The 27204-nt window shown below is 43.0% G+C and overlaps 2 protein-coding genes across 2 annotated transcripts in view; one reads left to right on the top strand and one right to left on the bottom strand.

Moving 5' to 3' along the window:
- LOC133005802 (V-set and transmembrane domain-containing protein 2-like protein) overlaps window positions 1-3761 on the top strand; it is a 66442-nt gene extending 62681 nt beyond the window's left edge. The window contains exon 4 of the mRNA XM_061075593.1: window positions 3288-3761. Coding sequence (XP_060931576.1) covers window positions 3288-3761 — 474 coding nt within the window. The remainder of the gene's footprint in view (window positions 1-3287) is intronic.
- A 3182-nt stretch (window positions 3762-6943) lies between these two features.
- The window catches only part of tti1 (TELO2 interacting protein 1), a gene marked incomplete in the record, with an annotated part of 25132 nt that continues 4871 nt past the window's right edge, over window positions 6944-27204 (bottom strand). The window contains 7 exon segments of the mRNA XM_061075505.1: window positions 6944-7651; window positions 9160-9247; window positions 23580-23784; window positions 24573-24713; window positions 25411-25562; window positions 25698-25865; window positions 26386-26545. Of these exon segments, the coding sequence (XP_060931488.1) occupies window positions 7432-7651; window positions 9160-9247; window positions 23580-23784; window positions 24573-24713; window positions 25411-25562; window positions 25698-25865; window positions 26386-26545 (1134 nt within the window).

The raw sequence follows: 27204 nt of genomic DNA, 5'->3' as shown, positions 1-27204 counted from the left end.
AGTGCAACACCATATCCAAATAATTAACAGTGAGGGGGAACGGCTGGGAAGTCAGCAGAACTTTTTATTACTCCTCTAGTGTCCATAGAGACCTTTAGTAACTCATCGAGGCGAACAGTTTTTCAAGCAGGGAGGACTTTTTACTGAGGAAGACAGCACAACCATACACTTATAACTGATTTAAAATGTGGACTTTTTTCCTTTTAATTAACGTCAAAAGGGAGCTCAATGTAGAACATCACAATTCACCAACTTCACAATTCCAAAAATGTGCAACTGCTGGCTAACACTTACAATCTTTAATCTCTAAAACCACTGACCCTGTGAGGACCAGTAGACCCCTAATGAGGGGGTCCTAATGAGGCTAAACACAATTTCTGAGGTCCTGGTTAAGGTTCAGATAGATATGAATTGTGATTAGGTTAAATTTAGGGTTAGGCCGGATAGGTCATGGTGAGGGATAAGGATTTGGTTAAACTGTCAACAGACTGTTGACAGTCTAATGAGGGAGGCGAAGAGGGAGATAGGTAGATATGTTGGTCGGTAGGTAGGTAGGTAGGTAGGTAGGTAGGTAGGTAGGTAGGTAGGTAGGTAGGTAGGTAGGTAGGTAGGTAGGTAGGTAGGTAGGTAGGTAGGCAGGTAGGTAGGTAGGTGGGAAGGTGGGTTGGTGGGTACATAGTATATGGAATTATAAATAGTAGGTATGTAAAAATAAAAATGCATTCACATTGTTCTTTGTGTGTGAAGCGATAAACACACCAACAGACATGAAGCCTCTCTCCTTTCTCCCACCAGGCGAGCTGCTGCTGATTCCCTGTAATGAAAGCACCAGCTGTGGTTTGGGTGACTGAGTGTGTGTCTGCACGTATGTGTGTGTGTGTGTGTGTGTGTGTGTGTGTGTGTGTGTGTGTGTGTGTGTGTGTGTGTGTGTGTGTGTGTGTGTGTGTGTGTGTGTGTGTGTGTGTGTGTATGTATGTGGGTGGAGCCGAACACTGCAGGCTGTGCAGCTGGAAAATCATTATGAGCTTTCTGTATATAATAGATGTTGGCCCGCATCTCTTTGTCAAACAAAAACATTGTAGCTATACTCTCACACTATATCGACACATACTGATGATGAAGGTAGGGCTACACAACAGTGCTCAGTGTTAAGCTTTTACATGCAGTCACAAACACACATGCAGGGACCGTGTCCGGCACACATGCACCCACATCCAGCATCTACTGGCGTCACAGGGAGGAAGGCGGGTGATAAACAAAGTATTATTTATATCTCGGTGCGTCACATCCCCAGAGTGTCATCATCTCAACTGTGTTGCTCTGTGAACTTGCAAAGCGTCAAAATTTGGTCTCTTCATACTCAAGGCCACAAATAGAATTTGTTAAGCCGCACCTTTTATCTGAGTTTTGTGACTGGGATGAAGAGAAGGTGGAGGAGAAAGTGCTGCTTAATGCATCCAGGCTGATCTATCTATCTATCTATCTATCTATCTATCTATCTATCTATCTATCTATCTATCTATCTATCTATCTATCTATCTATCTGTCTATCTGTCTATCTGTCTATCTGTCTATCTGTCTATCTGTCTATCTGTCTTTCTGTCTATCTGTCTATATGTCTGTCTGTCTGTCTGTCTGTCTGTCTGTCTGTCTGTCTGTCTGTCTGTCTGTCTGTCTGTCTGTCTGTCTGTCTGTCTGTCTGTCTGTCTGTCTGTCTGTCTGTCTGTCTGTCTGTCTGTCTGTCTGTCTGTCTGTCTGTCTGTCTGTCTGTCTGTCTGTCTGTCTGTCTGTCTGTCTGTCTGTCTGTCTGTCTGTCTGTCTGTCTGTCTGTCTGTCTGTCTGTCTGTCTGTCTGTCTGTCTGTCTGTCTGTCTGTCTGTCTGTCTGTCTGTCTGTCTGTCTGTCTGTCTGTCTGTCTGTCTGTCTGTCTGTCTGTCTGTCTGTCTGTCTGTCTGTCTGTCTGTCTGTCTGTCTGTCTGTCTGTCTGTCTGTCTGTCTGTCTGTCTGTCTGTCTGTCTGTCTGTCTGTCTGTCTGTCTGTCTGTCTGTCTGTCTGTCTGTCTGTCTGTCTGTCTGTCTGTCTGTCTGTCTGTCTGTCTGTCTGTCTAGTCTGTCTGTCTGTCTGTCTGTCTGTCTGTCTGTCTGTCTGTCTGTCTGTCTGTCTGTCTGTCTGTCTGTCTGTCTGTCTGTCTGTCTGTCTGTCTGTCTGTCTGTCTGTCTGTCTGTCTGTCTATCTATCTATATGTCTGTCTGTCTGTCTGTCTGTCTGTCTGTCTGTCTGTCTGTCTGTCTGTCTGTCTGTCTGTCTGTCTGTCTGTCTATCTATCTATCTATCTATCTATCTGTTCAGTGGGTGGTACTAGCAAGTGAAGAGACATTTGACTGAATTTGAATGCAAAGACAATGGATATCCCTCTCAAGCGAGCACGCTCTGTGCTCTGATCTTGTTTCATCTGCTTTTTGTAGGCCCAGCTTCTCACTTTTATCACTTCAACACTGCACAGGGACTGGAACTGAAAATTATCCTTTTGTCTAAATTTGACTCACTGACATAACAATTTTTTAATTTTAAAAGAATGAAGACATGGCTCTCAACAAAAGTAATAAAATACATATTACACCTCAGTTTTGTATTTGTACGAAGTCAACTTTATTGTAAAGCTAAAACGCAATAGCCAAGAGCTAAAACACAATGGATAAAAAACATGTTTTAGCATAAAGCTAACAATTATCCTGTATAGCCTTTTTTAGGCTGACAATCCCAGAGAATGTTCAGTTATGAGAATGTTAAGTTGGTCCAGAGTTTCTTAGAAATTCACCCAGGACGTTCAGGTGAGGGTTGGTGCAGCTGGCAGGATGAAACAAAGTAGATCAAGTAGCTGTGGAGATCAAGTGTTTTCAAATTCAGCACATCAACACTGTAGTTTTCCCATATCACCAAAAACTGTCTTGACTTCTTTGTGAGTGTCTTTATGTTTTTTTTTTTCATTTTCGCGCCTGTCACGTGTTACCAACATCATAACACACCCACTCGCTCGCTGGGAATACTTTGAAGAATCTCATGCTGTGTTCTCACATGCTCTCATTCTGACATTCTCTGGACGTTTTACTCCCAGAGCCTCTCACTCGCACATTTGCATCCTCACCTGAAGCTCCTTTGGAGAAGATCATGGGTTTATCCGCTGTCTGAAACAACTTATTTGACACTGTTCAGCCGAAGTTTCAAAACTTTGGAGTGAGATGTAGATTTTATTTATAATTTCATCTCTTTTTTGTGTATCTTTGCCAGGTTGTGAAGGTCGTAGGAAGCAACATCTCCCACAAACTCCGCCTCTCCCGAGTCAAGCTGACCGACGAGGGCACCTACGAATGCCGGGTCATCGACTTCAGCGATGACGCCGGGGCCCGCCACCACCGTGTCAGGGCCTACCTGCAGGTGGTGCCGCCTGGTGACATCATCGACAGCACGCACAACAACAACAACAACTTCGAGGCCGGGGACGAAACCAAGAGAGCAGTGGCGTTCGTTGACGGTGAAAACCTGGATTCTCACGGCAGTGGAGGGAGAGAGCATGCTCATGGCCACCACCATAATCACGGGCCCCACCAGAAGCACGCCAAGCAGCCTTCGTCATCGCCGGCTCACCAAGGCCACGGCGGCAACAGTCAGCAGCACAAGGCGGGCAAGGAGCTAAAGAAGAGGGACGTGGACAGTAACCACAGCCACAATGACTGCACCAACGAGCCAAGCTGTGCGCTGTAGATGTCGGCTCATTACACCTGAGTGATAGATTACATGAGGATTGCATAACATGACAGCATAAAAAGCTATTCTTCCCACACAGTGCAGGCCTGTGCACGAATCCACAATCCCTAGACATGTACAGTATGGTTTATTAGAGCACGGAGCTGTGGGCTGTGCAGGGAGTGTAGCTTTTTTTGCTGGGTCTGGGTCCGACTGCTCACTGTCTTTAAAGCCTGGCTTCACGACATTCAGCATAGGGGGGGGGGGGGGCTGATGTGTAGATCCAGGCAGGGCCTACCTGTTACTGGTCTCAACACCAAAAAAAGACTGCCCTCCTATTAACCCATGCTCTGTTCCACTCTTGTACTTTATACACAATCCTGCTTTCATGCTCAAACTTCTTCCACTGCCTTACGCTGTCATGTGATACTCCCTCAGAAAAAGCATAGGCTAAAATGATGCCTTTTAAAACTGGGTATATCCACATTTAAAGAATTGTTCCTTTCATTCTGAAAGTGTACTGAGTGAAATTCAACCATCAGTTATTCTTTCCTTGAAAAGCAAAAGCTTCATTACATCTTTTGTTCAGTAAAATAATGATCAAGAATATGATGCAAAGTTCTCAAAGGATGAATACTACGTCCTTCCCCTTTCAGTTCAGTTGGAGTAAATACAGTGGCAGTGTGGAGAGCATGGGATTTCTACAACCCTGTTTGTGCAGAATTCTAACAAGCCACATTACAGGCTGTATTTCCCCCCACAGCACTTTTGAGTTTATGAACACCAGTGCAACAGTGTGATATTTTTTTTATTCACCCCTCGTGCTGCAGGTTCGATCAATTCATGGCTGTTCAGGCAGAGAAATCAATGGAATTGTTCCACACGGACGTTACCTTTTTGGAGAGCCATGAAAAGATCAAATCCGTACGGCTAAATTAAAATTCTAATTTTGAATCTGGACTAGAAAGGAATAGAAAAAACAGGATCTTGGTGCAAGGTGGCTCTGGCCCAGTGCTCATCAATCATTAAAAAGCATCAATCCTCTCCACTGCAAGCCTCTAATCCACTCTGTATATATGACTGTATAATATGAAATAAAGGGAGTGCATGTTCAGCAATTTTCTTAAAAAACTTTTTCAACCAACCATACACAAGGACAGTGTGTTAGTCGAGGATATTTTGGTCATTTATTCGTTTCATTTCAAAGAAATCTGTTTGTTTTTTCTTACAGCAGTTTTCTGTTGCTTTTCTGCTTTCCAAAAGTGCTGTACAGACAGATGAATGACATATTCTCTTCATAGCTGCTCAGACAGGGGTTTCCCTAATGTATCTTAGTACTTAAAACAGTCTTTCTTAATAAACTTCTGTACTGGATGTCCAGGGCTGCAAACATGAGTGTTACCATACCTTGTTGAGCCTGTACACGGGATTCATTTCAATGCAATTTGGGACTTGGTCTGAAAAGATTTGACAGGCCACTTTACTTCTGCCATTTTTTGTAACCTGATGATCTCTTTGCATAGATGCTTGTGTGAGGCGCTGGCTAGGACAAATCTGCAGGGATCAAATGGGACAAAGTGATAAAATGAAGCCTTTTCATCCTGTGAGAGTGAAAAATAAGAGGAAGGAGCTGTTAGTGAAACCCTGATATTGTCCGTCCAAAAGTATAGTCTGTGTCTCGAGTCCATAAAGGGGGGCTTTGCTCCTCAGCGGCCATCGGAGGAGCAGCAGTGCGCCTAGACTGAGAGGTCATCGGTCAATGGGATTGTTTTTATCAACCTGTAACTTTGATTTGATGTTTTGTAAAGAAGAGAACACTGTAAAAAAAAAAAGAAAAAAAGAGGGACAATGTTCATTTCTTCTAGAATGTTTGGTCTCACACTAAGTGTATGCCTTTATCAAATGAAATAAATTGTATATGAAACAACAGGCAATCTTTTCTCATTCATTTAGAAAATGTGGCGATAAACATTGATTCAGCCTCCTGAAGAGTCACAGCTCATTTATAAGAGGTGTTTGCTCAGGTCTGAGTCAGCTGTGGTTAAGCTTTTAGCTGCTGTGTGTGTCTTTTAGCTGCTGTGTGTGTCTGTCCATGTGCGTTAAGGAGAAACGGTATAAGACGGTGTGTGTGTTTAATAGGTGCTGCCAAACAATCTCCCCCCACTCCTCCCATTGCTGCTGATGACTAATGGTGCTATTGTCAGCCCTGGCAGCAGGATGAATAGCAACAGCACAGGACGAGATAAAGAGGCGCTGTGCTGCGCCCGCTGGAGTTAAGTTAGGCCGGCTTAATACAAAACGCGTGGCAATCTTGTTCACCCCCACATGAGGAGGCTCAAACATTCATTATGGAGCAATGAGGTGTGGAGGCACCGGGCTGTGAGGTGATGCGATAATGGAGGGGGGCTTCCTGTTTCCTTCACGTACACATCTCGAACCCTGTAGGGCTGAGTGATCACATGTACAATGATAGATTACCCAGTGTCCCACTGATTTCTCTTTAGTAACGACATCTTGTCCACCTTGTGATGGCACACGTGGTGTGGGGGGGACAGGGTTGCTCAGAGGTTCATAAAGGAAGCGCCGAACAGAGCAAGAGTGTTTCCACACACCAGAGTCCTCTTTCATTTTTGTAGCAAATTTCATGAAAGACCCAACAATGTGTTGGTTATACACACACATATATATATATATATAGTACACAGTGCAGTTCATTACAGAGTAAAGAAACATCATTACTGAGTAATAATGCAAGAAAATAAGGGGAACAGGGAAAAGAGAGTTGTTAATACAACAATTAGTTAGGAAGAGAAAACTCTCATAAAGCCAGTATAATTGTCTCCACTCAATGAAAGGCAATATATCATATCGTCCTTTAAATTTAAAAAGGATAATAAGATTTTTATATGAGTGAAAGTGTCACAAAGTTTAGATCCTGGGTCTTAAATCTGAGGCCACTTTGTCTTAAAAGATGTTTGAACCCCATCATACATATAGTGAAATGACATGTAAAATAAGCCTGTAATTATTTAACATTTCAAAAGGACTCAAGATGTAATTAAGCTTTCGTACGTTCAATACGAAAGCTTAATAAGACACGTTCAGCGTTCAGCCATACAAGACACTGTAGTCTAAAATTGGCCAAAGTTTCAAACAGGAAATAATTCTTCAAAGATTATGTTAAAAGACTTGTCCAGATATTTGATGTCAACTTTTTAATTCTCAATCCAACAGACACATTTTGAGTTGTGTGCACTCTGAAGCGTGAGGCTGAATAATGCAACTCAGCGAGGGACCTGAGAATAAGACATTTCTTCAGCACATCCAGAAATAACATGAGAAGGAATAGAAAACATATTTGCATCCACAGTACATGTCAGTGCCTTGACATGAAGTAAAAATCATAAGAACTGTCAAAGTGCTGTTCGCCTCTTAATACAGAAAAGCTGACAGAAGTGTTCCTGCTTTCTACAGCCGCTGCTGCAGAGATGCTTCATTGACACTTTCTCTTTCTATCGCACTGCTCATCAGAACCGTGTTCACCTCCGAGGTTATCACAGCCGCATCTGATGGCTGTTCTTTCTGGCACGATTATCAGATTTCCTTTCAGTCAACTGACGTGTTGGAGTCAGTGGTTCAACAAGGCGTCCATCTATGAGATGAGTCAATCACATCTATCACCAGCTCATTAGCTGATTCTCTGGTCGACCGTTGCGGCATCCGAGCCGTACTCCTCCTTCAGGAGCTTCAGCACATTGTCTGAGTACTCGTCTCTGGGCCGGTCCATCCCGCTCAGTTTGATGGGCAGCAGGTCGGGGTGGGGCGGGGTGTAGGAGGACGGGCAGTGCAGCTCGTTCAGAGTAAACCAGAAGGTGTCCGGGTCCACCTGGATCAGGTGTCGGAAAACGCTGTGAGGAGGAGTGAAAGAGAAACGGGTGGAGGATTAGCTCTGGGCTGTGTTTCTGCTAAAGCGCTTAATATCTGTGGTGAGGATAATAAAATACATGTTTCTGTTATCCAAAGAGACAGAGTGAGTGTCAGGTTCCCTGAGATTACTGTGCTGTCCTACAGTTCGACTATAAGCTCATTAACTCAACACTGCCCTCCTACTGGAGGGAAAGTATTAGGCCTTCAGGTAGTTTTTATCATTACCACCTAAAACACGAGTTTTAGTCCTGTTTGTTTAGTTAGTAGGAAAACTGAAAGTACATTGTGATGGTTAATAAGTTGTATTTAAGGTTTTACCTGACAAAAGCTCTGGACATCAAATTATTTATCCCCTTTCCAAAAGATAAACGTGAAAGGTCCTACAGAAATCTCAAATGAAAGCATCCCTTAGCTCTCTTTGCCTCTCTACCAATAAAATATCTTCCTCTGTTGTCCGTCAATCCCTCTGATGTTGCTAACTACAATAACACACTCTCTACCTGTCTTTATCATTAAATCCAAACAGTCTCATTCCCCTGTTTCGACTCAGATAACAGTAAAAAATACAAAGATGTTATTTTGTAAAGTTAATAATAATATTAATAATCATAATTAATAGGCCTCACTTTCACTGTACAATCGAATCCAAAGCAGGGCGATGACATAGCTTTGTTTTTCCCTGGTAGCTTCCCCCAGTAGACCAGACTGAACAAAAGCGCACGGTATGAGAGCCACTTGCATTTAGGATCTATGCTCATATTCAGAAGATGGCAGTAATGGACCGAAAAGCTATTTGCCAACCAGCAAACAACATCAGTGGAAGAAGAAAGAAGCTGCTAGCCCCCAGGTAGAGGAAAAACTGTGACGGTATAACAAGTGGATTGAATGTGGAAACTCTACTCTGTGACAAAGAAGGAAATATGGGAGAGTGATAGAAACTAGAATGAACCTCAGTCGTGCATTCATTAGATTGAGAGAACTGAATTAGCTTTATTTCCACGAGATCTGTCAGTAATAAACCCTGCCTACCCATTTAACACTGACTAAAGACGATTGACAGTTTTAATCAATGTATTATGTTTTATTTAATCTCTTCTGTAACGTGTTATTTTTGTGTTTGTGCTCTAACGCTGTTAATGCTTTTAATTGTTTCCAATTGTTTGCCTTACATTTTTTTTTTAAAATGTTTGTAACTTCTCCTTTATCACTGAAAATATAAAGTTGAAAACTGTCTATTGAAAGAAGACTTCATGGCGTCTTTTAATACACAACTCGTTTCCAACAGTAATCAATAACATATGGCTTTGTATGGAAAATCTTAATCTACTAGGTAACTGGCAACTTCAGCTTTTAAACGGATGTAGTAGAAAGTAGAAAGTACAGCAGTTCCTAGTGAAATGTAGTTGGGCAGATGTATAAAGTGCTATGAAATGAAATTACTTTAGTAAACTGGGTGAGGGTAAACACCGGTGCTACAGTGAGCTGTTACCTTAGACAGGCCTCTTGCAGTCGGATGGGTTGTCTGCAGCTCAGGTAGGGCACACAAGCCTCACACACTGCATCCAGGTCTGCTTCAGCTGAGAAAAACAAACAAGACGTTAACTTCATCCAAAAAAAGAGGACCCATTGTAGAATGCATAGTAGAATTCACACATGTGACGGCCTCCTGCCTGTGGATGTGTGTCTGCTTTGTCAAGCTGCAGGTGATGAGCTGGTGGGCGTGGCCAATTCCCAAACCTGTGTTAAGCTGGTCCTTCCTCCTGCCTCAGTCTCTTCCTGACATCGCCTGGCTCCGGAGGGAGAGCGGTGTGCCGCTCCGCCGCAGCCCCTCGTTTTCTATTGTGTTCTCTTGGTTTGCTTTGCCGTCATTTTGGTCCCTTGTGTTAGGGAAATAAATTATCCTTTTGTTACTTTTACCTGCGCAGTTCCTTCTATTTGTCCGACCATGAGCCGGGTCGTGACAAATGTGGGGGCTCGTCTCGTTGTCCGTGTGCGCTAGTAAGCCAGAGTTGTGAATGAACTCACGGGAGTTTGTGAATGGAACCGTTTTGGCGGCGTTACTATTGAGTGGCGTGGGAACCCGGAAGTCGCGAGGGCTTGTGTGTGTGGTTTGTACGCCACGGTTTAGCTGTGAACTGCGAAGGTAAATTTTGGGCCATGGTTGTGTTGTTTCTCTGGGTCACTTGGCTTTTGTTGCTGCTTGAAGATAATTGTTTTGTCCGGGCATCCTGATCAGTTAGCCGCCGGGTGAGCAGGTCTCGCCACTTTATTATTTTGCCTTTTTTGTTTTGGTCGGTAACCCTGAGGAGGGAGTGCGCTGGCTTTGGGTTGTTGCAGCTGGCCAGTCTCGGTCAGATGTAATTTCCTGCGGTTGGTGTCACTTCGAGCTCGGCAAGCCGACGAAGACTACGTGAGGTTTAGTAAGTATTGTGGTAGGTAGTTAGGGGTTGGGGTGTCTCGGCTTGTGTTTTTTCGTAGCTCCTTGTTTGGGAGTTACCTAGTAAGTAGCAGCAAAAGTAAGTGTCCTTGAGTTTTGTATTACTGTGTGTAGAGTATGGCGGATGTGGCGTTTTTTGTTCAGGCTCCGTCGGAGGAGTTGCTGGATAAGTGCACGCGGGAACAATTGTTTAAAATAGCGGAGCATTATCGTATCGATATCCCAGATAGAAGAGTGAAAGACGCGACAATTCAGAATGTTTTGTTTGCTGCATTATGCGAGTTGGGTATATTGTCGGGTGCTGCGCGTCCTCCCCAGGCCAGGGTGGAGAGTTTGGCTCCACTGGCTGCGAGCGCGAGTGACCTCACGTTTGAGCAGCAGAAAGAGTTACTGTTGTTGCAGTTGGAGCATGCTAAGACGTTGAAGTCAGTTGAAATAGAGAAGCAGATTGCAGTGGAAAAACTCCGCTACCAGACGGAGCAAGCGAAGCTGTCGGTAGAGCAGTCTCGGCTGGAGTTGCTGAGGGCTGGATTTTCGGGTGGAGCCGCCTCGGGAGCGCAGGAGAGTTCCTCCGTTCGTCCCGGGGGCGGAGGTGAGTGTTTTGATGTGCTTGATCCAGAGTCGTTTTTTTCTTTGTTTGAACGTGTGGCTGAGTCACGGAAGTGGCCTGAGTCAGCCCGCACGGTGATGCTCCAGTGCGCACTGACTGGCCGTGCGCAGGAGGCGTATTCTGCTCTGTCGGTGGCTGATGGCCAAGATTATGAGTGTGTAAAGTCTGCCGTATTGAAAGTGTACGAGCTCGTGCCGGAGGCTTATCGTCAGCGCTTTCGTTCATGGAAGAGAGTGGAGAAGCAGACGCACCTCGAGTTTGCTCGTGACCTGGCGGGTCATTTTGCGCGTTGGTGTGCCGCGTTAAAAGTGGAGACGTTTGAGGATTTGTCCGAGTTAATTGTGTTGGAGCAGTTCAAAAATTCCATACCTGAAAACATTGCACAACACATTAACGATCTCAAGGTAAGACGTGTGTCTGAAGCTGCTTCAGTGGCAGATGACTGTGTTGACGCATAAACGCTCTTTTGGTGAGTGGCGCGCGCATAGTGGCAGCCGTGGTGGACCGTTTGCAGAGCGTGCTGAGGCAGCTCTGGGGAGTTATGTTGGTCGTTCAGGTAAATCCGACGCCAGGGAACGTAACTCGAGGGGTTTTGAAAAAACCTGCAGTTATTGTCATAAAAGAGGTCATTTCAGAGCTGATTGTTACGCACTTAAACCCAGGGTTCCCCAGGGGGGTCCCATGGCGCAGCCAAAAGGTGCTTGCTGCGCTGTCTCGTTGCCTCGCGCACCAGCGGTGAGTGAGGTGGGTGTGCCAGCTCGGGGTGAATCCGTGTCTGTGGGGTTGGCGTCTTTTCTGCCGTTCATTTCTGGTGGCCATGTTTCTCTGGTGGGGGGCAGGTTGAAGGTGCCAGTTAAAATACTGCGCGACACAGCGGCCTTTGATTCCTTCATTCAGGCTTCTGTGCTGCCTTTTTCCGCTGAGACTCACACAGGTTGTTGGGTGCCTGTTGTAGGTATGGAAATGAATGTTTTGCAAGGCCCTCTGCACAAAATCACATTACACTCTGATCTCTTCCAGGGCGAGATAGCTGTGGGTGTGAGGCCGGCGCTGCCTGTTGAGGGGGTCACTCTGATCCTGGGTAACGGTGCTGCAGGTGAGCGTGTGTGGGGTGATGTGGCCCCGTCTCCAGTGGTTTCCTCAGTTCCCCTGGTGAGGAAGCAGCCTGATGAGGATGAAATAAGTTTCCCCGAAGTGTTCACAGCGTGTGCGGTGACGCGGTCTATGTCCCAACATTCTCCACCAGAGCTGCCTGAGTGTGGCGTGGGTGATGGTGAGGCAGTAGATGGGTGGTGTTTCTCCCTGTCTGATGTTTCCCTTTCAGTTACGCAGGAAGAGTTGGAGAGTGAACAGCGAGCCGACGCGTCCCTGAAGGGACTGTTTGACATGGTGTTGCCTGCGTCGGAGGTAAAGAACGACTCTCACTGTTACTTTCTGTTGAAGGGATTGCTCATGAGAAAATGGGTGCCTCCCGTCCTCCAGATTGTCCTGCCTTCGAAGCTCCGGGAGACGGTGCTTCGCCGGGCCCATGATGTCTCGGGTCACTGGGGGGTGAGAAAAACATACAACCGAGTGCTGAAACATTTTTTTTGGCCTAAATTAAAGAGGGATGTGTCTGAGTATGTGAAAACCTGTCATACCTGTCAACTTGCGGGGCAGCCAAATCAGGTGATTAAACCAGCTCCTCTGTTTCCGATTCCGGCTGTGGGTCAGCCATTTGAACACCTTATTATAGACTGTGTGGGTCCGTTGCCACGTTCCAAGTCGGGTGCTGTTTATTTGCTTACTGTCATGTGTCAAACCACCCGTTATCCGGCAGCGTATCCTTTACGCACGATCACAGCGCGTTCTGTGGTGCGCGCCCTGACACAGTTCATTGCTATATTCGGTATCCCGAAGGTGATTCAAACTGACCGCGGATCAAACTTCACCTCTCACCTGTTTTCACAAGTTTTGAAACAGTTGGGGGTTAAACACAATAAAGCATCGGCATATCACGCTCAGAGTCAGGGGGCCCTGGAGCGTTTTCACCAGTCTCTGAAGTCGTTGTTACGTACATATTGTGTGAAACTGGACGGAGACTGGGAGGAGGGGTTGCCCTGGTTACTGTTAGCGGCGAGGGAGGTGTCCCAAGAGAGCACAGGGTTCAGTCCCAACGATTTGGTGTTTGGGCACACTGTGCGCGGCCCTCTGGATCTTTTGTGCGAGCAATGGAAGGATTCTGCTCCACCAGAAAATGTACTTGATTATGTAAATGGATTCCGTCATAGGTTGTATGCTGCAGGGGTATTGGCAAAGAAAAACTTGGGTACTGCACAGAGTAAGATGAAGACACTGTATGACCGGAGGGCTGAGAAGCGTGTGTTCAGTGAGGGGGACCGGGTCTTGGCGTTACTTCCCATCATTACTTCTCCATTTCAGGCGAAGTATGGAGGTCCTTATGAAATAAAGAAAAAAACGTCTGAACATAACTACATCATTGCTACGCCTGATCGTAGACGGAGGGTCCAGATGTGTCATATCAACTTATTGAAACCTTACTATGAACGTGTCCCTCCAGGTGAAGCTGTCTCCGCCTCCTCTGTGCCTGCGCGGCCTGTGTGTTCTGTGAGTAGAGTGTCTGTGGTTTACCCTCCACAGTCGGTGCCTGCCGGGGTGGAGGATGGTCTGCCCGACGCTGATGCTGGGGTGCAGCAAGGTCGTTTAAAAAACTCTGAGTCCTTGAACAAATTACATCTTCTGTTGGGCCATCTGTCTGAGTCACAACAAGCCGACCTAGTTGAAGTGATAAGTTCCTTCCCATCTCTGTTTGGTGACACTCCTACTCAAACAAATGTAATTGAACATGATATAGATGTAGGTGATGCACTCCCAATTCGCCAAAGGTTTTACCGCGTTAGTCCTGAAAAACGTGTGTCCCTTGATGCGGAAGTGAAGTATATGTTGGATAATTGTATTGCTGTTCCCTCCTTTTCCAGTTGGGCATCTCCCTGCATTTTAGTGCCGAAGCCAGACAAAACATTCAGGTTCTGCACTGATTTTCGCAAGCTAAATGCTGTAACGAAACCAGATTCTTTCCCGCTGCCTCGTATGGAGGATTGCGTTGACCAAGTGGGCCACGCCGCATTTGTGAGTAAATTTGACCTGTTGAAAGGATATTGGCAGGTTCCGCTGTCCGAGCGTGCACGTGACCTGTCTGCATTTATTACACCAAATGGTCTCTTCTCGTATAATGTTATGCCTTTTGGTTTAAGAAACGCTCCTGCCACGTTCCAGAGGCTCATGACCAGAGTCTTGGGGGACTTAGAGGGGTGCACTGTGTATTTGGACGACGTGGTGGTGGTTTCAGACTCGTGGCCGTCTCATGTGGAGCGTGTCCGTGCGTTGTTCCTGCGCTTGGCTGAGGCGCGCCTGACCATCAACCTCGCCAAGTGCGAATTTTCACGGGCCACGGTGACGTACCTGGGCCGGGTTGTGGGTCAGGGTAAAGTCCGTCCCGTTGCAGAGAAAATAAGAGCTGTCCAGTTCTATCCTCCGCCCACTACTAAGAAGGAACTGATGAGGTTCCTGGGTTTGGTGGGGTATTACAGGGGGTTTTGCCGTAATTTCTCAGAAGTCGTTGCACCATTAGCTGATCTACTTAAAATGCGTGTCCCATTTGTGTGGTCTCCTCTCTGTCAGCAGGCGTTTGAGAGGATAAAGTCTCTGCTGTGTGAAGCACCGGTCCTGGCCGCTCCGAGGTTTGACCGACCTTTTGCGCTTCAAGTCGACGCTAGTCACATCGGAGTAGGTGGCGTTTTGTTGCAAGCCGATGAGTTGGGTTTGGAGAAACCAGTTTGTTTCTTTTCCAAGAAATTTAACTCATATCAATTGAACTATTCAACGATTGAAAAGGAGGCACTGGCCTTAGTTTGGGCTCTGAGAAACTTTGAAGTGTACTTGGGCTCTGGAGCAGTACCCGTAGTGGTGTACACTGACCACAACCCACTTTTGTTTTTGAACTCGCTGCAATGTCCTAACCAGCGTCTGATACGTTGGTCGTTATTTCTACAGTCACATTGGCTTGATATTAGACACATAAAGGGTGCGGAAAACGTCGTAGCCGACGCACTGTCTCGCGTTCCTCAGGATTGAGGTTTGAGCTAAGACTTTATTGCTGTTATGATGTTGTCCTGTTGCGCTCCTGTTCCCTCTTCTGTCATCCTTCCCTCTTAAATTGCTTCCCACTGGTACCAGGTTGCTGAGGTGGGGGTGTGGAAGATGCGCGTAGTGAGCTGTGTGGTTCTCAACAGCAGCTGGTGTTCCTGTCCTCGGATGTGTGTGCCCTTGTGTGTGTGCCTTAAACATCGTAAACTCTATACGTGTAAAAAAAAAAGTAAAACTTCAAAAGTAAGTAGAATGTATATATTTGTGAAGAAAATAAACTTTATAGTAGGTAGAATGTGTAGCCTATATATGTGCAAAAAAAAAAAAAAAAAAAAAATTGGTTTTGGTTTAATAATGAGGGAGCCATTGTCGAGTTCGGGGTTGGGGCCCGTTTTTCAGGGAGGGGGGTGTGACGGCCTCCTGCCTGTGGATGTGTGTCTGCTTTGTCAAGCTGCAGGTGATGAGCTGGTGGGCGTGGCCAATTCCCAAACCTGTGTTAAGCTGGTCCTTCCTCCTGCCTCAGTCTCTTCCTGACATCGCCTGGCTCCGGAGGGAGAGCGGTGTGCCGCTCCGCCGCAGCCCCTCGTTTTCTATTGTGTTCTCTTGGTTTGCTTTGCCGTCATTTTGGTCCCTTGTGTTAGGGAAATAAATTATCCTTTTGTTACTTTTACCTGCGCAGTTCCTTTTATTTGTCCGACCATGAGCCGGGTCGTGACACACAATATACATTTATATGTGAATAAAATCTGTATGTTTACAGACATTAAGTGTTTTCCAGTCCCACAAAAACCCGAATATCACAATAAACAATGAAAATCCTTCTAAATAATACAATACCAACTTTATATAAAGTAAATGTGCTGTTTCTTTATATATAAAATATGACAATGTACACTTCTTGAATCCAAGTGATCAAACAAACTGAAGATATGTCACAGTTCCTAGCACGTGGAATAGCCAGGTGCGATGGTAGATTGGATGGGGAGGAGGTAGGGGGATAAAAGAGCAGAGAGAAAAAGATGAAAGAGGAGAAAAAAATACATAATTTCTGGACTTTACCTTTTCCAACTCCTAATGAGCTGAGGGAAACTGCTGAGACGGCTGAGAAAAGCGGAGCAGGCTGTTTCCACATCTCTGGATTTCACACCTGAGAACCTGCCTCGCCTCTCTTTTCTCCCCATCTCTAACTGGAACTTCCATAACCTTGTCAGCTCGCGCTCCCTCTATCAACTCCAGTTGTCCTCATTGTTACCTCCTCTTCCTATCCCTCTCTCTTTTGCACGCTCTCTCCATCCTTCCCAGCAGACTTTAAGTGATTCCCTGAGCGGCAAACCGGGCTGCCTTTCAAGCCTCGTTTCAAAACATGTCTCCTTCTCTCCCGCGCTGCTTACTCTGTTTGCCAATTCAACCCACACTCGGCTTGAACCGGGCCTGCTCACTGTGTGTCAAGAATAAAAGCAGCAGTGCACATTTCAGAGTTAAACGGGATTATTCAGCCACTGCTTTTATCCCCTTTCTTCCTCCCCTCTCTGCTGCTGCACTGCCAGTGTGAAGTCTTTTGTGGAATCGGGGTGCTTGGAGGGCAGCGGTGAGAAATACTTAACAGGAGAGGACCAGGTGCTGTTAGGAATTGTGCTAAATGAACAACAGGGCAGAATTGGAGCTGAAGCTACAATTAGAGCTAAAACGTATTATTTGCTTCAGTCAGTTGGTGTTTCTGTCTTGCTCTCCCTGTGACTGAGGCTCGGTAATTGGCTTGCTGCAGGCGTCCCAGAGGTAAGCTGTAGCCAAATCGGTATTCACACGAGTAAGGCTGCAGCCACCGACTGTTTCTCTCCTGCTCTTTCACATTCTCTCCATTCGCCAACACCAAATCTCTCCCTCCCTGATATAACAGCGAACAGCATCAAATGCCAGGACGAAAAATCTGGATCTTAAAAGCAAAAACTGGACAATTTGCTTTAATGTGACAGGGAAATGATTTTTTTCACTATATTATTTATTCATATGGGGGTTGTAGCTAAAATGTTGCAACTGCAGTTATCTTTTTATAGTCTTCAGTGGTCATGCAGTGGGTGGAGGCTGCTTTGAAATTGTTCGAAGCTACAGCAGGTGACTCCAGCGTTAAAAATAAACCACATCACAAACCCCCTCATGATTTTCTAGGGTTTCCCTTTTTCCCCATGGGTTAAATCCTGATAGGGAAACCACAAGTTACATTGTTAAGCACAATTAGTGATGTCCAATATGCTGGACATCACTTTCCTTTTAGTATCATACGATTGCATATAAAGATGGGCGACAGGTTCTCTACTTCCTCCCACTGTCCAGGAATTACTCCTCAATGAACCTGCCATGTGTATATTTAGCTTCTTTCTAAATAATATTTAAATTTTTATTCACTTTCATTTCTACCATATTTTCCCCTTGTGAAGCTACTTTCTGGTGCTACTTTATCATTCTGTAAATTTCCTCTAAGGAGGATAAATAAAAACTGTCTGCAAAAGGATCAAATTCAATCTTGCCAATTTCAAATTTATACGAAACTCTATGTCCACCGAGGCAGCCATGATGTACATGCATTCAATGATATTCTCTCACATGAGCTACTGTCTGACGAGCTGGTCTCAGGCTAATCACACAACACTAAAACCACTACAGTCTTTGTATAAACAAACACTGAAAGTTCTGGACAAAAAACCAAGGCAATTCCATCACTGTGCAATTTTAAGAAAACACAATCTAGTGAGCTGGGAAAACATGATTAAGCACAAAAATGCATGTCTCTTTTACAAAATCATACATGGCATGGCCCCTCCTCCACTTAGAGAATTTGTAACTATTAGAACAAACCAACATCGGATCACAAGAGGAGTCATGAAAGGGGACTGCATTATTCCATTTAGGAAAAGTACCTTTAGTCAGTCAGCCTTCTCTGTTGCAGCCTCACGTGAATGGAATAACATCCCAACATGTATCAGAGACCTAAACACATATCGGTCATTTAGTTCTAATCTGAAACAGTGGCTGTTTGATAATATGATCTGCCAGCACTAAACTTGACCCGCCTGCTCTTGCCTCCTTGTGTCAGCGTGTCTGTGAATTTGTCCTGCAACTTACTTTGTATGCTTGCTTGTTTGTATGCTTTTTGTAGCTCGTTCTATGTCTCTCCTGTGCTGCTTCATGTACTATTGTCATGTCGACTTTTTGTTAGTTTGTTGTGCATGTACTGTCTGCTTTGGTGGGCTACTGCCTTGATGTCTAACACATATAGATGTCCTCTATAAGTCCTAGTCTACCTTTTCAATTTGTGTTTGTTTGATGCTGACTCTTGTTTGTCCTGCATGCTTCATGTATTTTAATGCTTGAACTACTGAATACTTGTATGTGGTTATAATTAATGTTTTATCTGTTGCTTTTCTATGTTCTTTTTTAAACTCTTTCTGTTATTTGCTTATTTGCTTTTTAGGGAGCCTATTGCTACATCTGGCCAAGGACTGCAGATGGAAACTAACCTTCTGGCTAAATCTGGCATATTTACAGAAATGTCTATTAATATGCACTGTCCCTGTCAAAATAAACAAACAAACAATAAATAAAGATACATTTGATCTTATCTTGCACATTTGGAGCCAGAGTCGGTCCTATACTGCTGCCACTAGGTGGCAAATTATACCCTTTGGCTTCACCTTTATGGAACTGTCATCCTTCTTTGTGTAGTCTATACAAATGTGCAGTTTTCCAAAAGGAAAAAAATATAAAAATCAACAATCTTCAACACAATGTGCACAAGCATGAAACTGAGAGCAGAACTCAAGACTGACCTCAACCTTAACTGCCTCATTTGAGACCCAAACCATGTTCTTGCTTTGGACTTTTGCACAAATACACAACAGCTAATCAGGGAACAGCAACATTATACATAGGACCTACACAAAACAGACACATCAGCCAACCAGGACAAACCCCATATCAGATTATATCAGGTTATATTCCTCGAGCTAAAGCTTGAAAGTCTATAATAAATGTCATTGCAATCCTTTCTACTACTTGGTGAGCCATTTCTGCAAAACCTTTTGGAAGTCAACTTCATGTTGGTGCCAGAGGAAAAGTCTGGGTATTGATAGAGTCACTTCACTTGCTCCAGTGGGCAACGTGGAATTATTAGCAACATTTCATGGAAGTCCTCGAAAAGGTTGTCGGGATATTTTAGTGTAAAATCCAAAAAAGCGACAGGCCAACATTCCCATGACTCGAGCCAAACCACTAGTAGCAACCGCAGCCAATTACCGTAAAACTACAGCATCACGTGACACAAAGAAAACATCCACCCCCCCAAATAAATGTCTAGCACACACTACAGTTATATTTGTATACAACCAAACAATTTAAAGGAGAAGTTCTATGTGTTTCAAAAACATCTTTAACAAGATCATGAAGCGGGCAGTGTTGCAGAATTGTACAACCTGTAGAACCTCTGTCATTGAAGTTATACCAATCCTCCCTGGCCTCAGCAAGACAACATTCTTATAAATTATAGAAATTATGTCCAAAAACACTATAATAAATAAGAACCCAACTTAGTAGCAGAAAACTTTATACTGGCTTTAGTCTTAATGAGCACATTTAGTTTTTTTCAATTTGGTATTATCCCCTACTTGCACTTATCTGAACTCATAAAACTGGCCAATTTAAAAATTCTCCTTGTTGCTTTCCATCTTTTAGAGACTGATCCTGCTGAAAGAAAGTGGAACGGTGCTAATTCATTTGAGTATTATGCTGCATGAAATGCATTATTTATGATAGGATAATAAAACAGATGGGTTTTTTCCAGTGTTGAAAATATGCAGATTGGGATTAACCTTAAAAAATTTTGACTGTTGCACAAAATGTATTTTCACTAATTAGTGAATGTAAGCTGCACTTGTTTTGAAAGAAAGCAAGTCTGGAGAAAGAAAGCAGGAAAGAACTGAAGTAATGTAAACAGACCAACGCAGAAGGTTAAAACTAATGTTGTCTTTGTGATATTAGTGATATTTTCGCCTTTACAACAAATGTTTTGATATTGGGTCATTCTTAAAAGACCTTTTCAACCGAGTCAGCCACAAATTAAGTCAAAGTACTGGACAAACAGTCTGAGAGTGCAGACATCACTACAGAGGAAGGGCATGCTATCAGTCGTGTTGTTGCACCAAAGTCTTTGGGAGAAGAAAATATAAACTTTATTTTATTTATGTATTTTCAATTTCCTAAAAGATCCAAAGAGTAATTGACTCCTCTAGGTCATGAGGATGCAAAGAAACCTTTACATGGCCTCTAGCAATAAGCTAAATGTTCAGTTTTATGCGGTCTATTCTATATTGAGACAAAGTTAAATTTCTTCATAACACTATGAGTTTAAAGCTGCTGTTGTCAGCAAAACGGAGAGAAAACAAAAGATGTGACAAATTATCAAAGTTTTTGTGATGTGACTATGGGCCAGTTTACATGTCCAGCAAATGATAAGAGAAGAGTTTCTGGCCACCCGGTGAATGTAAACCCAATATTCACTCTCCTCTCTGCTCTGCTTTGGTCTCTGCCAAGGGAAGCAGATGGCTCTTTAGCTGCTAAATGCTGATGCTGTTGCCAGGCATGAAGTGTACAGTGGTCTTAATAAAGCTTTTTCTGTGGGAAAACCAGTTTGTTGTTGAAGTGTAAATGTGGGCAGAAAAACCAAAACAATGGGCTAAATGAGTCTAAAACACTGCTGCACAAGTAAGTTGTGTTAAATAGATAAATGTGAGTTAAATGTGAGTTTGTCACTGTGAGTGAGAAGTTTGCGATTACACATTTAATAATAAACATTGGCTTTTTTGGTTCAATACTTTGGATTTAGGATGCATAAATAAAAACACAGGCCAGGCATGTTGCTATGGTTACACAATTCAGAGTCAGTCTGTGGATCTAGAACAGTGATTTGACGTCTTAAATCTTTCAGGTTTTCAGCTGGAGTTGGTTCAGTTGGGCAGTTAATGAGGTGAGTATAATCCTGGAGCACCACCTCTCCATCAGCTGCTACACTATCTCCCCATTACATCCCCCCCCTGTTCACACCCACTGGGAAACCAAACCAGAGACCACTAACTACACTGAAACCTACATATAGTTGAAACCTTAAAGACAATCCCACATTTCTGGAGATGTCGAGAGACTGTTGTAATATCACGAAAAAAATTTTTTAATTTAACAAGAAAAAAGTAACATTGGCAGAAAAAAGAAAATACAATTTCTTAGGAAATGCTTACAGGACTTCCACTTCTTCTTGATCCAAAATCTTGAACGTTCTCAATGTTTTTGGAGAATCTACGAAATCTCTCTGAATATCATGCAGATGTAACCACTGATGACCTCACATTCTACCACGTAACAAAACAATTCCTCCAAGTCCATGTGCTGCTATTGTCATAATAAGTGTGTTTGTCTGGTCAATTCTTCTCGATGGTGTAGTAAACAGGTGAATCTCACATTGACGTGGTTAGTTAGCGTTGCTCATGTGACCAGCCAACATGTTTTTCCCACTGCAGGATGAGACTGATTTCAGAAGTTTAAAATAAACAAGGTCTGTGATGACGGAAGTTATATGATATGTATCACACACACACAATCTGTTGTTTGCACTGTAAATAAAATAAAATTTGATTTGACCCTTTTTCTCTCATTCATTGTTAATTTTGAATTTTCAGTTGCCTCTGCACTGCAGTTGTCATCACTGCTAACTCTACTGTTGCCCTGGGGAGCGCTGCAGACAGCTCTGGTGTCTCTGAGACACATGGTGTCACCAGCAGCTAACTTTTCATCTGTCAGTGATGAGCTACACCGGGAGGGTGTAACATGTGTGAGGTTCACACACCATCACAAAAGTAAACAGGCTGTAGATATCTCCACTCCAAATCAAATCCAACGCTTTTGAGGTGGGAATTAGCCATTTTTACACCTGTTCCATTCCATATAAATCTAATTTTTTCCTTTATAAAATATAATATCGGCCAATTTTATTCCACATAAGTAATAACTCCTGTGAATCAGAGATATTTTCCCTTCTACATTTCAACTCCCCATCTCTTACATTAACATTGTCTTGGCAGCTAGAAGTGATTGTTATCACCACTTAATGAAAAGAGGGTTTTAACTTTAATTTTCATCACTGATTGCAACCGCCACTTTCCAATGAGGGGACGAGCATCGCATTTTCATGACATAGAAAAATATCCACTTATCCACTTAGAAATAAAGAAATAAGTTACAAATATAGTGTGGGAAAAGGGATCCCACACTGAAGTACTTCAGTTCCATTGAAAGTACCATGTTTCCCCTCGAGTATTTAGCAGTGTTGGAAAATTGGAGCAATCTGAGCCCAGCATGACTGTGACAGAGCTGTCGCTGCTTAATGAACATAATGACTGATGAAAAATTAGACAAGCAGCTCATAATTACATCACTGCGAACAAATCGGCACGGAGCCCCCAGGCCGTTAGAGATGAACATTTCCAGTTACAATAACAAAGCTACATCGAGCACTTAACTGTACAACTCTCAAAAGCCATCACATGTCGGAGCTAATCTTTTTCCTGTAGCATCTGAACTTACTGATTGCTGTGCAGATTAGCCAGTGTTGCTTGCTTAATTGTTCTTGGGGGAGAACAGTGGCTTGCAGCAGCTATTGTTTGTGCTATGATTTGATTCAGTATCATCCTGGTCTCTCTGTTGTTTGCTGGATCCAAGCAATGTCACAGCCTAAAACACACTGACAATGGCATGTACGCATCTTCTACTGCACTTTGCAATGAACAGACTGTGTTGAGATGTTACCTGTGCTTTTAACAAAAGATGCCAAATTAAAAACGATATTGATTTTAAAACAGAGGGAAAAATCTGAAAGGGTTGTGACTCTGATGAAAACCACTGCTTCATCCTCCCCCACTGAACACACACACAGAAGAAACTTTATGTAGCGTAGGGAGCTGCACTGAATTTTAACTTTTCACAATCACATTTTCAAGATTCAACACTGGATCACTTCTTCAGGTCTCTTTTATGCAACCAAAGGATCTGAGATACAAGCTCATGCTCTGGCTCCACTGCCTCGTTCTTACTGCCATCTAGTGGTGAGAAACGTCACTGTGTTCTCTGACCACAATCTGATGAATATGTTCATGTTTTAATCGTAAAAAAAAGTTGTCTTAATCTTGTTTTGGAAATGAGGTTGCTTTATTGGCTGGATGCAGAAAGGGTTTCAACTTTATCTATTTCAATATTACATCAACGTAACTGTTTTATAGGAATAATGTATAGATATACAGAAAAATAAATAAATAAAACTTAAAGAACCATTTAAATGATGGCGAAGATCCAGGATTTTTTTATTTCTTTCTGTTACTTTGTGAAATGGGTATTTTTTCATTTCATAGAGAATAATTTATTGATTTTAATGAAAAAATCTGGCATACTTAGGGGACAAATATATAAGAGTGTGTGTAATTTGGTAGAGATCCAGATAAAAATCGAATGGATATAAATGTGGTTTCATAGGGGGGAGGCGTTTTCGGGTCTAGAAACCTTTAACTACCACCAATGTATAGCTGTGTATAAATAAATAATGTGGATTGACGGATGATGATGTGCTGATCTCCTAGGAAAACTTGTGTACGTTGGTGTTTTTGTGTTTCTAGTCTCTTACCCAGGTCCAGCCTCTGGCACAGCGAGCCCAGGCCCTGCAGCACAGCCAGTTGCAGTTTGTAGGCGATCGTGTGTGTGTAGACGGGTCCGGCCTTAGCGCTGATGGGAGCCTGTCGTACCAGCGAGGAGCTCAGCTTTGGGAGAACCTCCTTAGAAACCCTCCTCCTCAGGAAGTCCCCACACATGTCACCCAGAGTACACAGCATCTGGCAGCGAGATTTAGCATGTGATATACATATGCAGCAAAAAAATGGTCCTTATATATGACAAAAGACAAGAGTGGATGAGTCATAGTCTTGACTTCACAACACAGATGTCGTGATGAGCATTTATAAGCTTATTATGTCTGATAAAGAAATATATATTTTCGATAGAGTCCAATTTCGATACCAATATTTGGTAATAATTCCTATAGGGATGTCATCGTCAAACTCTTATAACAAAGAAATGTTATTGAGGCTTGTTATTTTAAAGCTTAAATATAAATGTTTTTATCAATTACTACAAATTTAAAAAAACACAAATACTGGAACTTTAATTATGAATATAAACATTTGTTTAAGAAAAATATAAACAAGATCGGCACATATCAGAAAACATCTGAGTGAAATCAGTCGGCCTCAGCTAAACATTGGTTTGACAAGCAGATTGATTTGAAGTGACATAAATGATCACAATAGACACTTGTGATCTGAAAAAATATCATTACTCATCAGGGAACAAGACAAAAAGCCAAGTTCAATGAAACAGCCTGTCAACAGAGAGCATCACGGCTTATTCTTAATAAAGTGATGGAAATGTTTCAGTAAAACATGACTGCAACACTGATGTAATGATGTATTGTTATATGTCATTTTATATTTAGTGCATTTCTACTATTCAGCTGCTGCATTTCATAACCTGATCCGGATAAAACCACATCCCATCAAATGGTTATTTAACAAAATGTAACAGTCATTACTAATGAAATGAGAGAGCATATTGTGTTGCATACCCTGAAGGCTCTGAGGACCGCTAACGGGTCGTCAGCTGTCAGTCTCTGGAGGAGGGCGGGCCAGCAGCGGTGGGCCATAGGCAGCAGCTCGTTTTCCTTCTCACTCAGGACACACACACAAAGCTCTAGCACGTCCAACACCTTGGAACAGACACACAGGACGATATAAATATAAAGTATTTGTATTAAATATATATACAGTATATTGTACATGCCATATGTGCACTTTGCCTTAGATAAAATGAACAGTTGAACATGAGATAGACACCGAAGTTTACTGGTTACATTAAATTCCTCTTCTCCCTTAAATAACCCCTGAATTATATCTGAATCCCACCAGGGCTGAAGCATCTTGTGGGTGTTTTGGCGAAATTTAAAAAATAAACAGAACCAAATCTCTGCCTTGTTGATATGAGGGTTTAAATGGGATTTTACAGGTAATAACTCATGATGATGTAAGTGTGGTTCCTATAGTGAGTCTTTTTCTTGTTTTTTCCTCATTTGAAAACCACATTAAGAAAATTAATTTAGAATAAATTGACCTGCATTTCCTCATGTTGTCAGCAGGTCATGGATTTTTATCATGTAAATGGTTCTTATAACTCAGAGTTAGCCTGGGGTAGCTAATGAGTTAGTAAGTCTTGTTTAACCACTTTGTCTGCAAAGCCCTGACAAGTCTACTTCATGCCAAGTCTACATAATCTGGGAGATTTGTCACTCTAACAATATAGTGTAGAGACCAAAGTAGTTTCTTTCTACAGTATGAAAAGGGTTTCCTGTACAGTGGTGAGCAATCTGCTCTATGGTTATTATCCACACTGTCAAAGGTCCCAGGTACCTTGAGTCGGAGCCTGAGGCTGGGATCGGACAGCAGATGAATGCAGCGTTCCATTACATCTTTAGTGATGCTGAGGTGGGAGGGAAGCTCTGCTTTCACATTGGGACCATCGTTATCCTCAACGTCCTCACACTCCATGGGAGGAGGAACATCTGGAGAGAAAGGGAATGTGCAGTTAGATGAATTTGTTGGTGTGAAAAGTCTAAAAGGTTATAATGCAGATAATATAAATCTAGTAAAACCTGCACTGCAATGTCACAGACAGATATGACAAGATTTCATATTACCAAGGTCGTCAGTATCGTCCTCCTCTATTCCAAAGCCCTCTGCCAGATCTTTCTGTTTGCGGTAATCCAGCAGGAACTGTCGGATGTCGATGTCTTGCTGGTCAGTGGATGTCTGTTGGGATCTGGCAGACTCTTTGGTCTTATTACAACTGGAAGGAAACCACCTCGCTGACACAGGACAATAAGACAATTAGTCAGTGATTACAATAACGCAGGAGTAAGTATGATTTTTTTTTGTGGAAACTTTATTTGTCTATTCCTGTTAAATATGCAGTTTTCTACTTGTGGTGATGCTGACACTCTCTATGAATATTCAAGCTTTAACATCTTGGTTATGCTTGGAAAATATTTACAATATACAAAAAAAACTTATATTTCTGTGAAGGTGAAAACACTATTTTCGATACTGAAGCTTTCGACTCATTATTTAACTTGAAAAGTGATTTATCTTTAAAATAATCTGTTGATATGTCTGGGATACATACACATTATTACAAAATCCACTGTGCTCCTACTGAATGTAAATAAATGGTAAACAGCTAAATGGCAGCAAGTTTCACATTTTTTTATTTATTATGTGGTAGAGAATGGGATTGTGTGATACAGTATGGCACTGAGCGGGTAAGGTGGAGTCACCGATCCACGACCATATGAGACAAATGTTGTGACACCACTTTTCAAAACTCACCCAGTGCCTTCATCAGCGCGTGCAGCACCGAGCAGAAAAGTGCACTTGTGTGGTCGTAGCTGAGATCCAGAGCCATCAGCACATCCTGAACGATGTCCCCGACCAGAGGCAGCAGGCTGCAGTCAGAGTGAGTCAACATCACTGTCAACACCCGTGGAGCCTGGCCAACAAGACGGGGATATGATGAAACACATGCTCAGAGCACAGCAAACCCACACAGACCCATGAACACACTGTTCACATGAAAGAAGAGCCCCAGACGTGTGGACTCGTGCCACATGACCTGGACTACAAACATTTAGACCTCATTTAAGAAAATATGACTCAACATTAAGCTCAACTTTAACGCCACTGACTTACAACTGTACAATTATACTTGGAATAACGTGATATCATCCCTAAACCCAAAAAGAAAAAAAGTGTGCAGTTAATCAATTTTGGATTTTTCTGATAACATAAAGCTTAACCAGCTAATCACAAGAGTGAAGGCTATGATTGGCAGGGGACACATATTCCATATATTCACTGTAATAATATGTGGAAAGATACCAAATGATATTGTGCTTTCAAATTTTTTAATGTTTTTTAAAATGTTGTATCTGTATTCTAATGTCCGTGTAGAGTACCTTGACTCTACCTCTGTGTGAAAGGTGCTCTATAAATAAATATTGCCTTGCCTTAGGTCTTGACATGTTATTTGACTCTGGGCTAACTTGTGACTTGGAATGGCATCTTAGAATGATTTGAATATATGTCTGATGTATTTGCATCAACTACTTTTCCTGGTTCACTGTTGTTGCTTGAAACTATTACGCAACT

The sequence above is a fragment of the Limanda limanda genome, chromosome 7 (assembly GCF_963576545.1).
Source record: "Limanda limanda chromosome 7, fLimLim1.1, whole genome shotgun sequence".
NCBI lineage: Eukaryota > Metazoa > Chordata > Actinopteri > Pleuronectiformes > Pleuronectidae > Limanda > Limanda limanda.
Note: the sequence above shows the minus strand (reverse complement) of the source record. Positions and strands in the feature narration are given on the sequence as shown.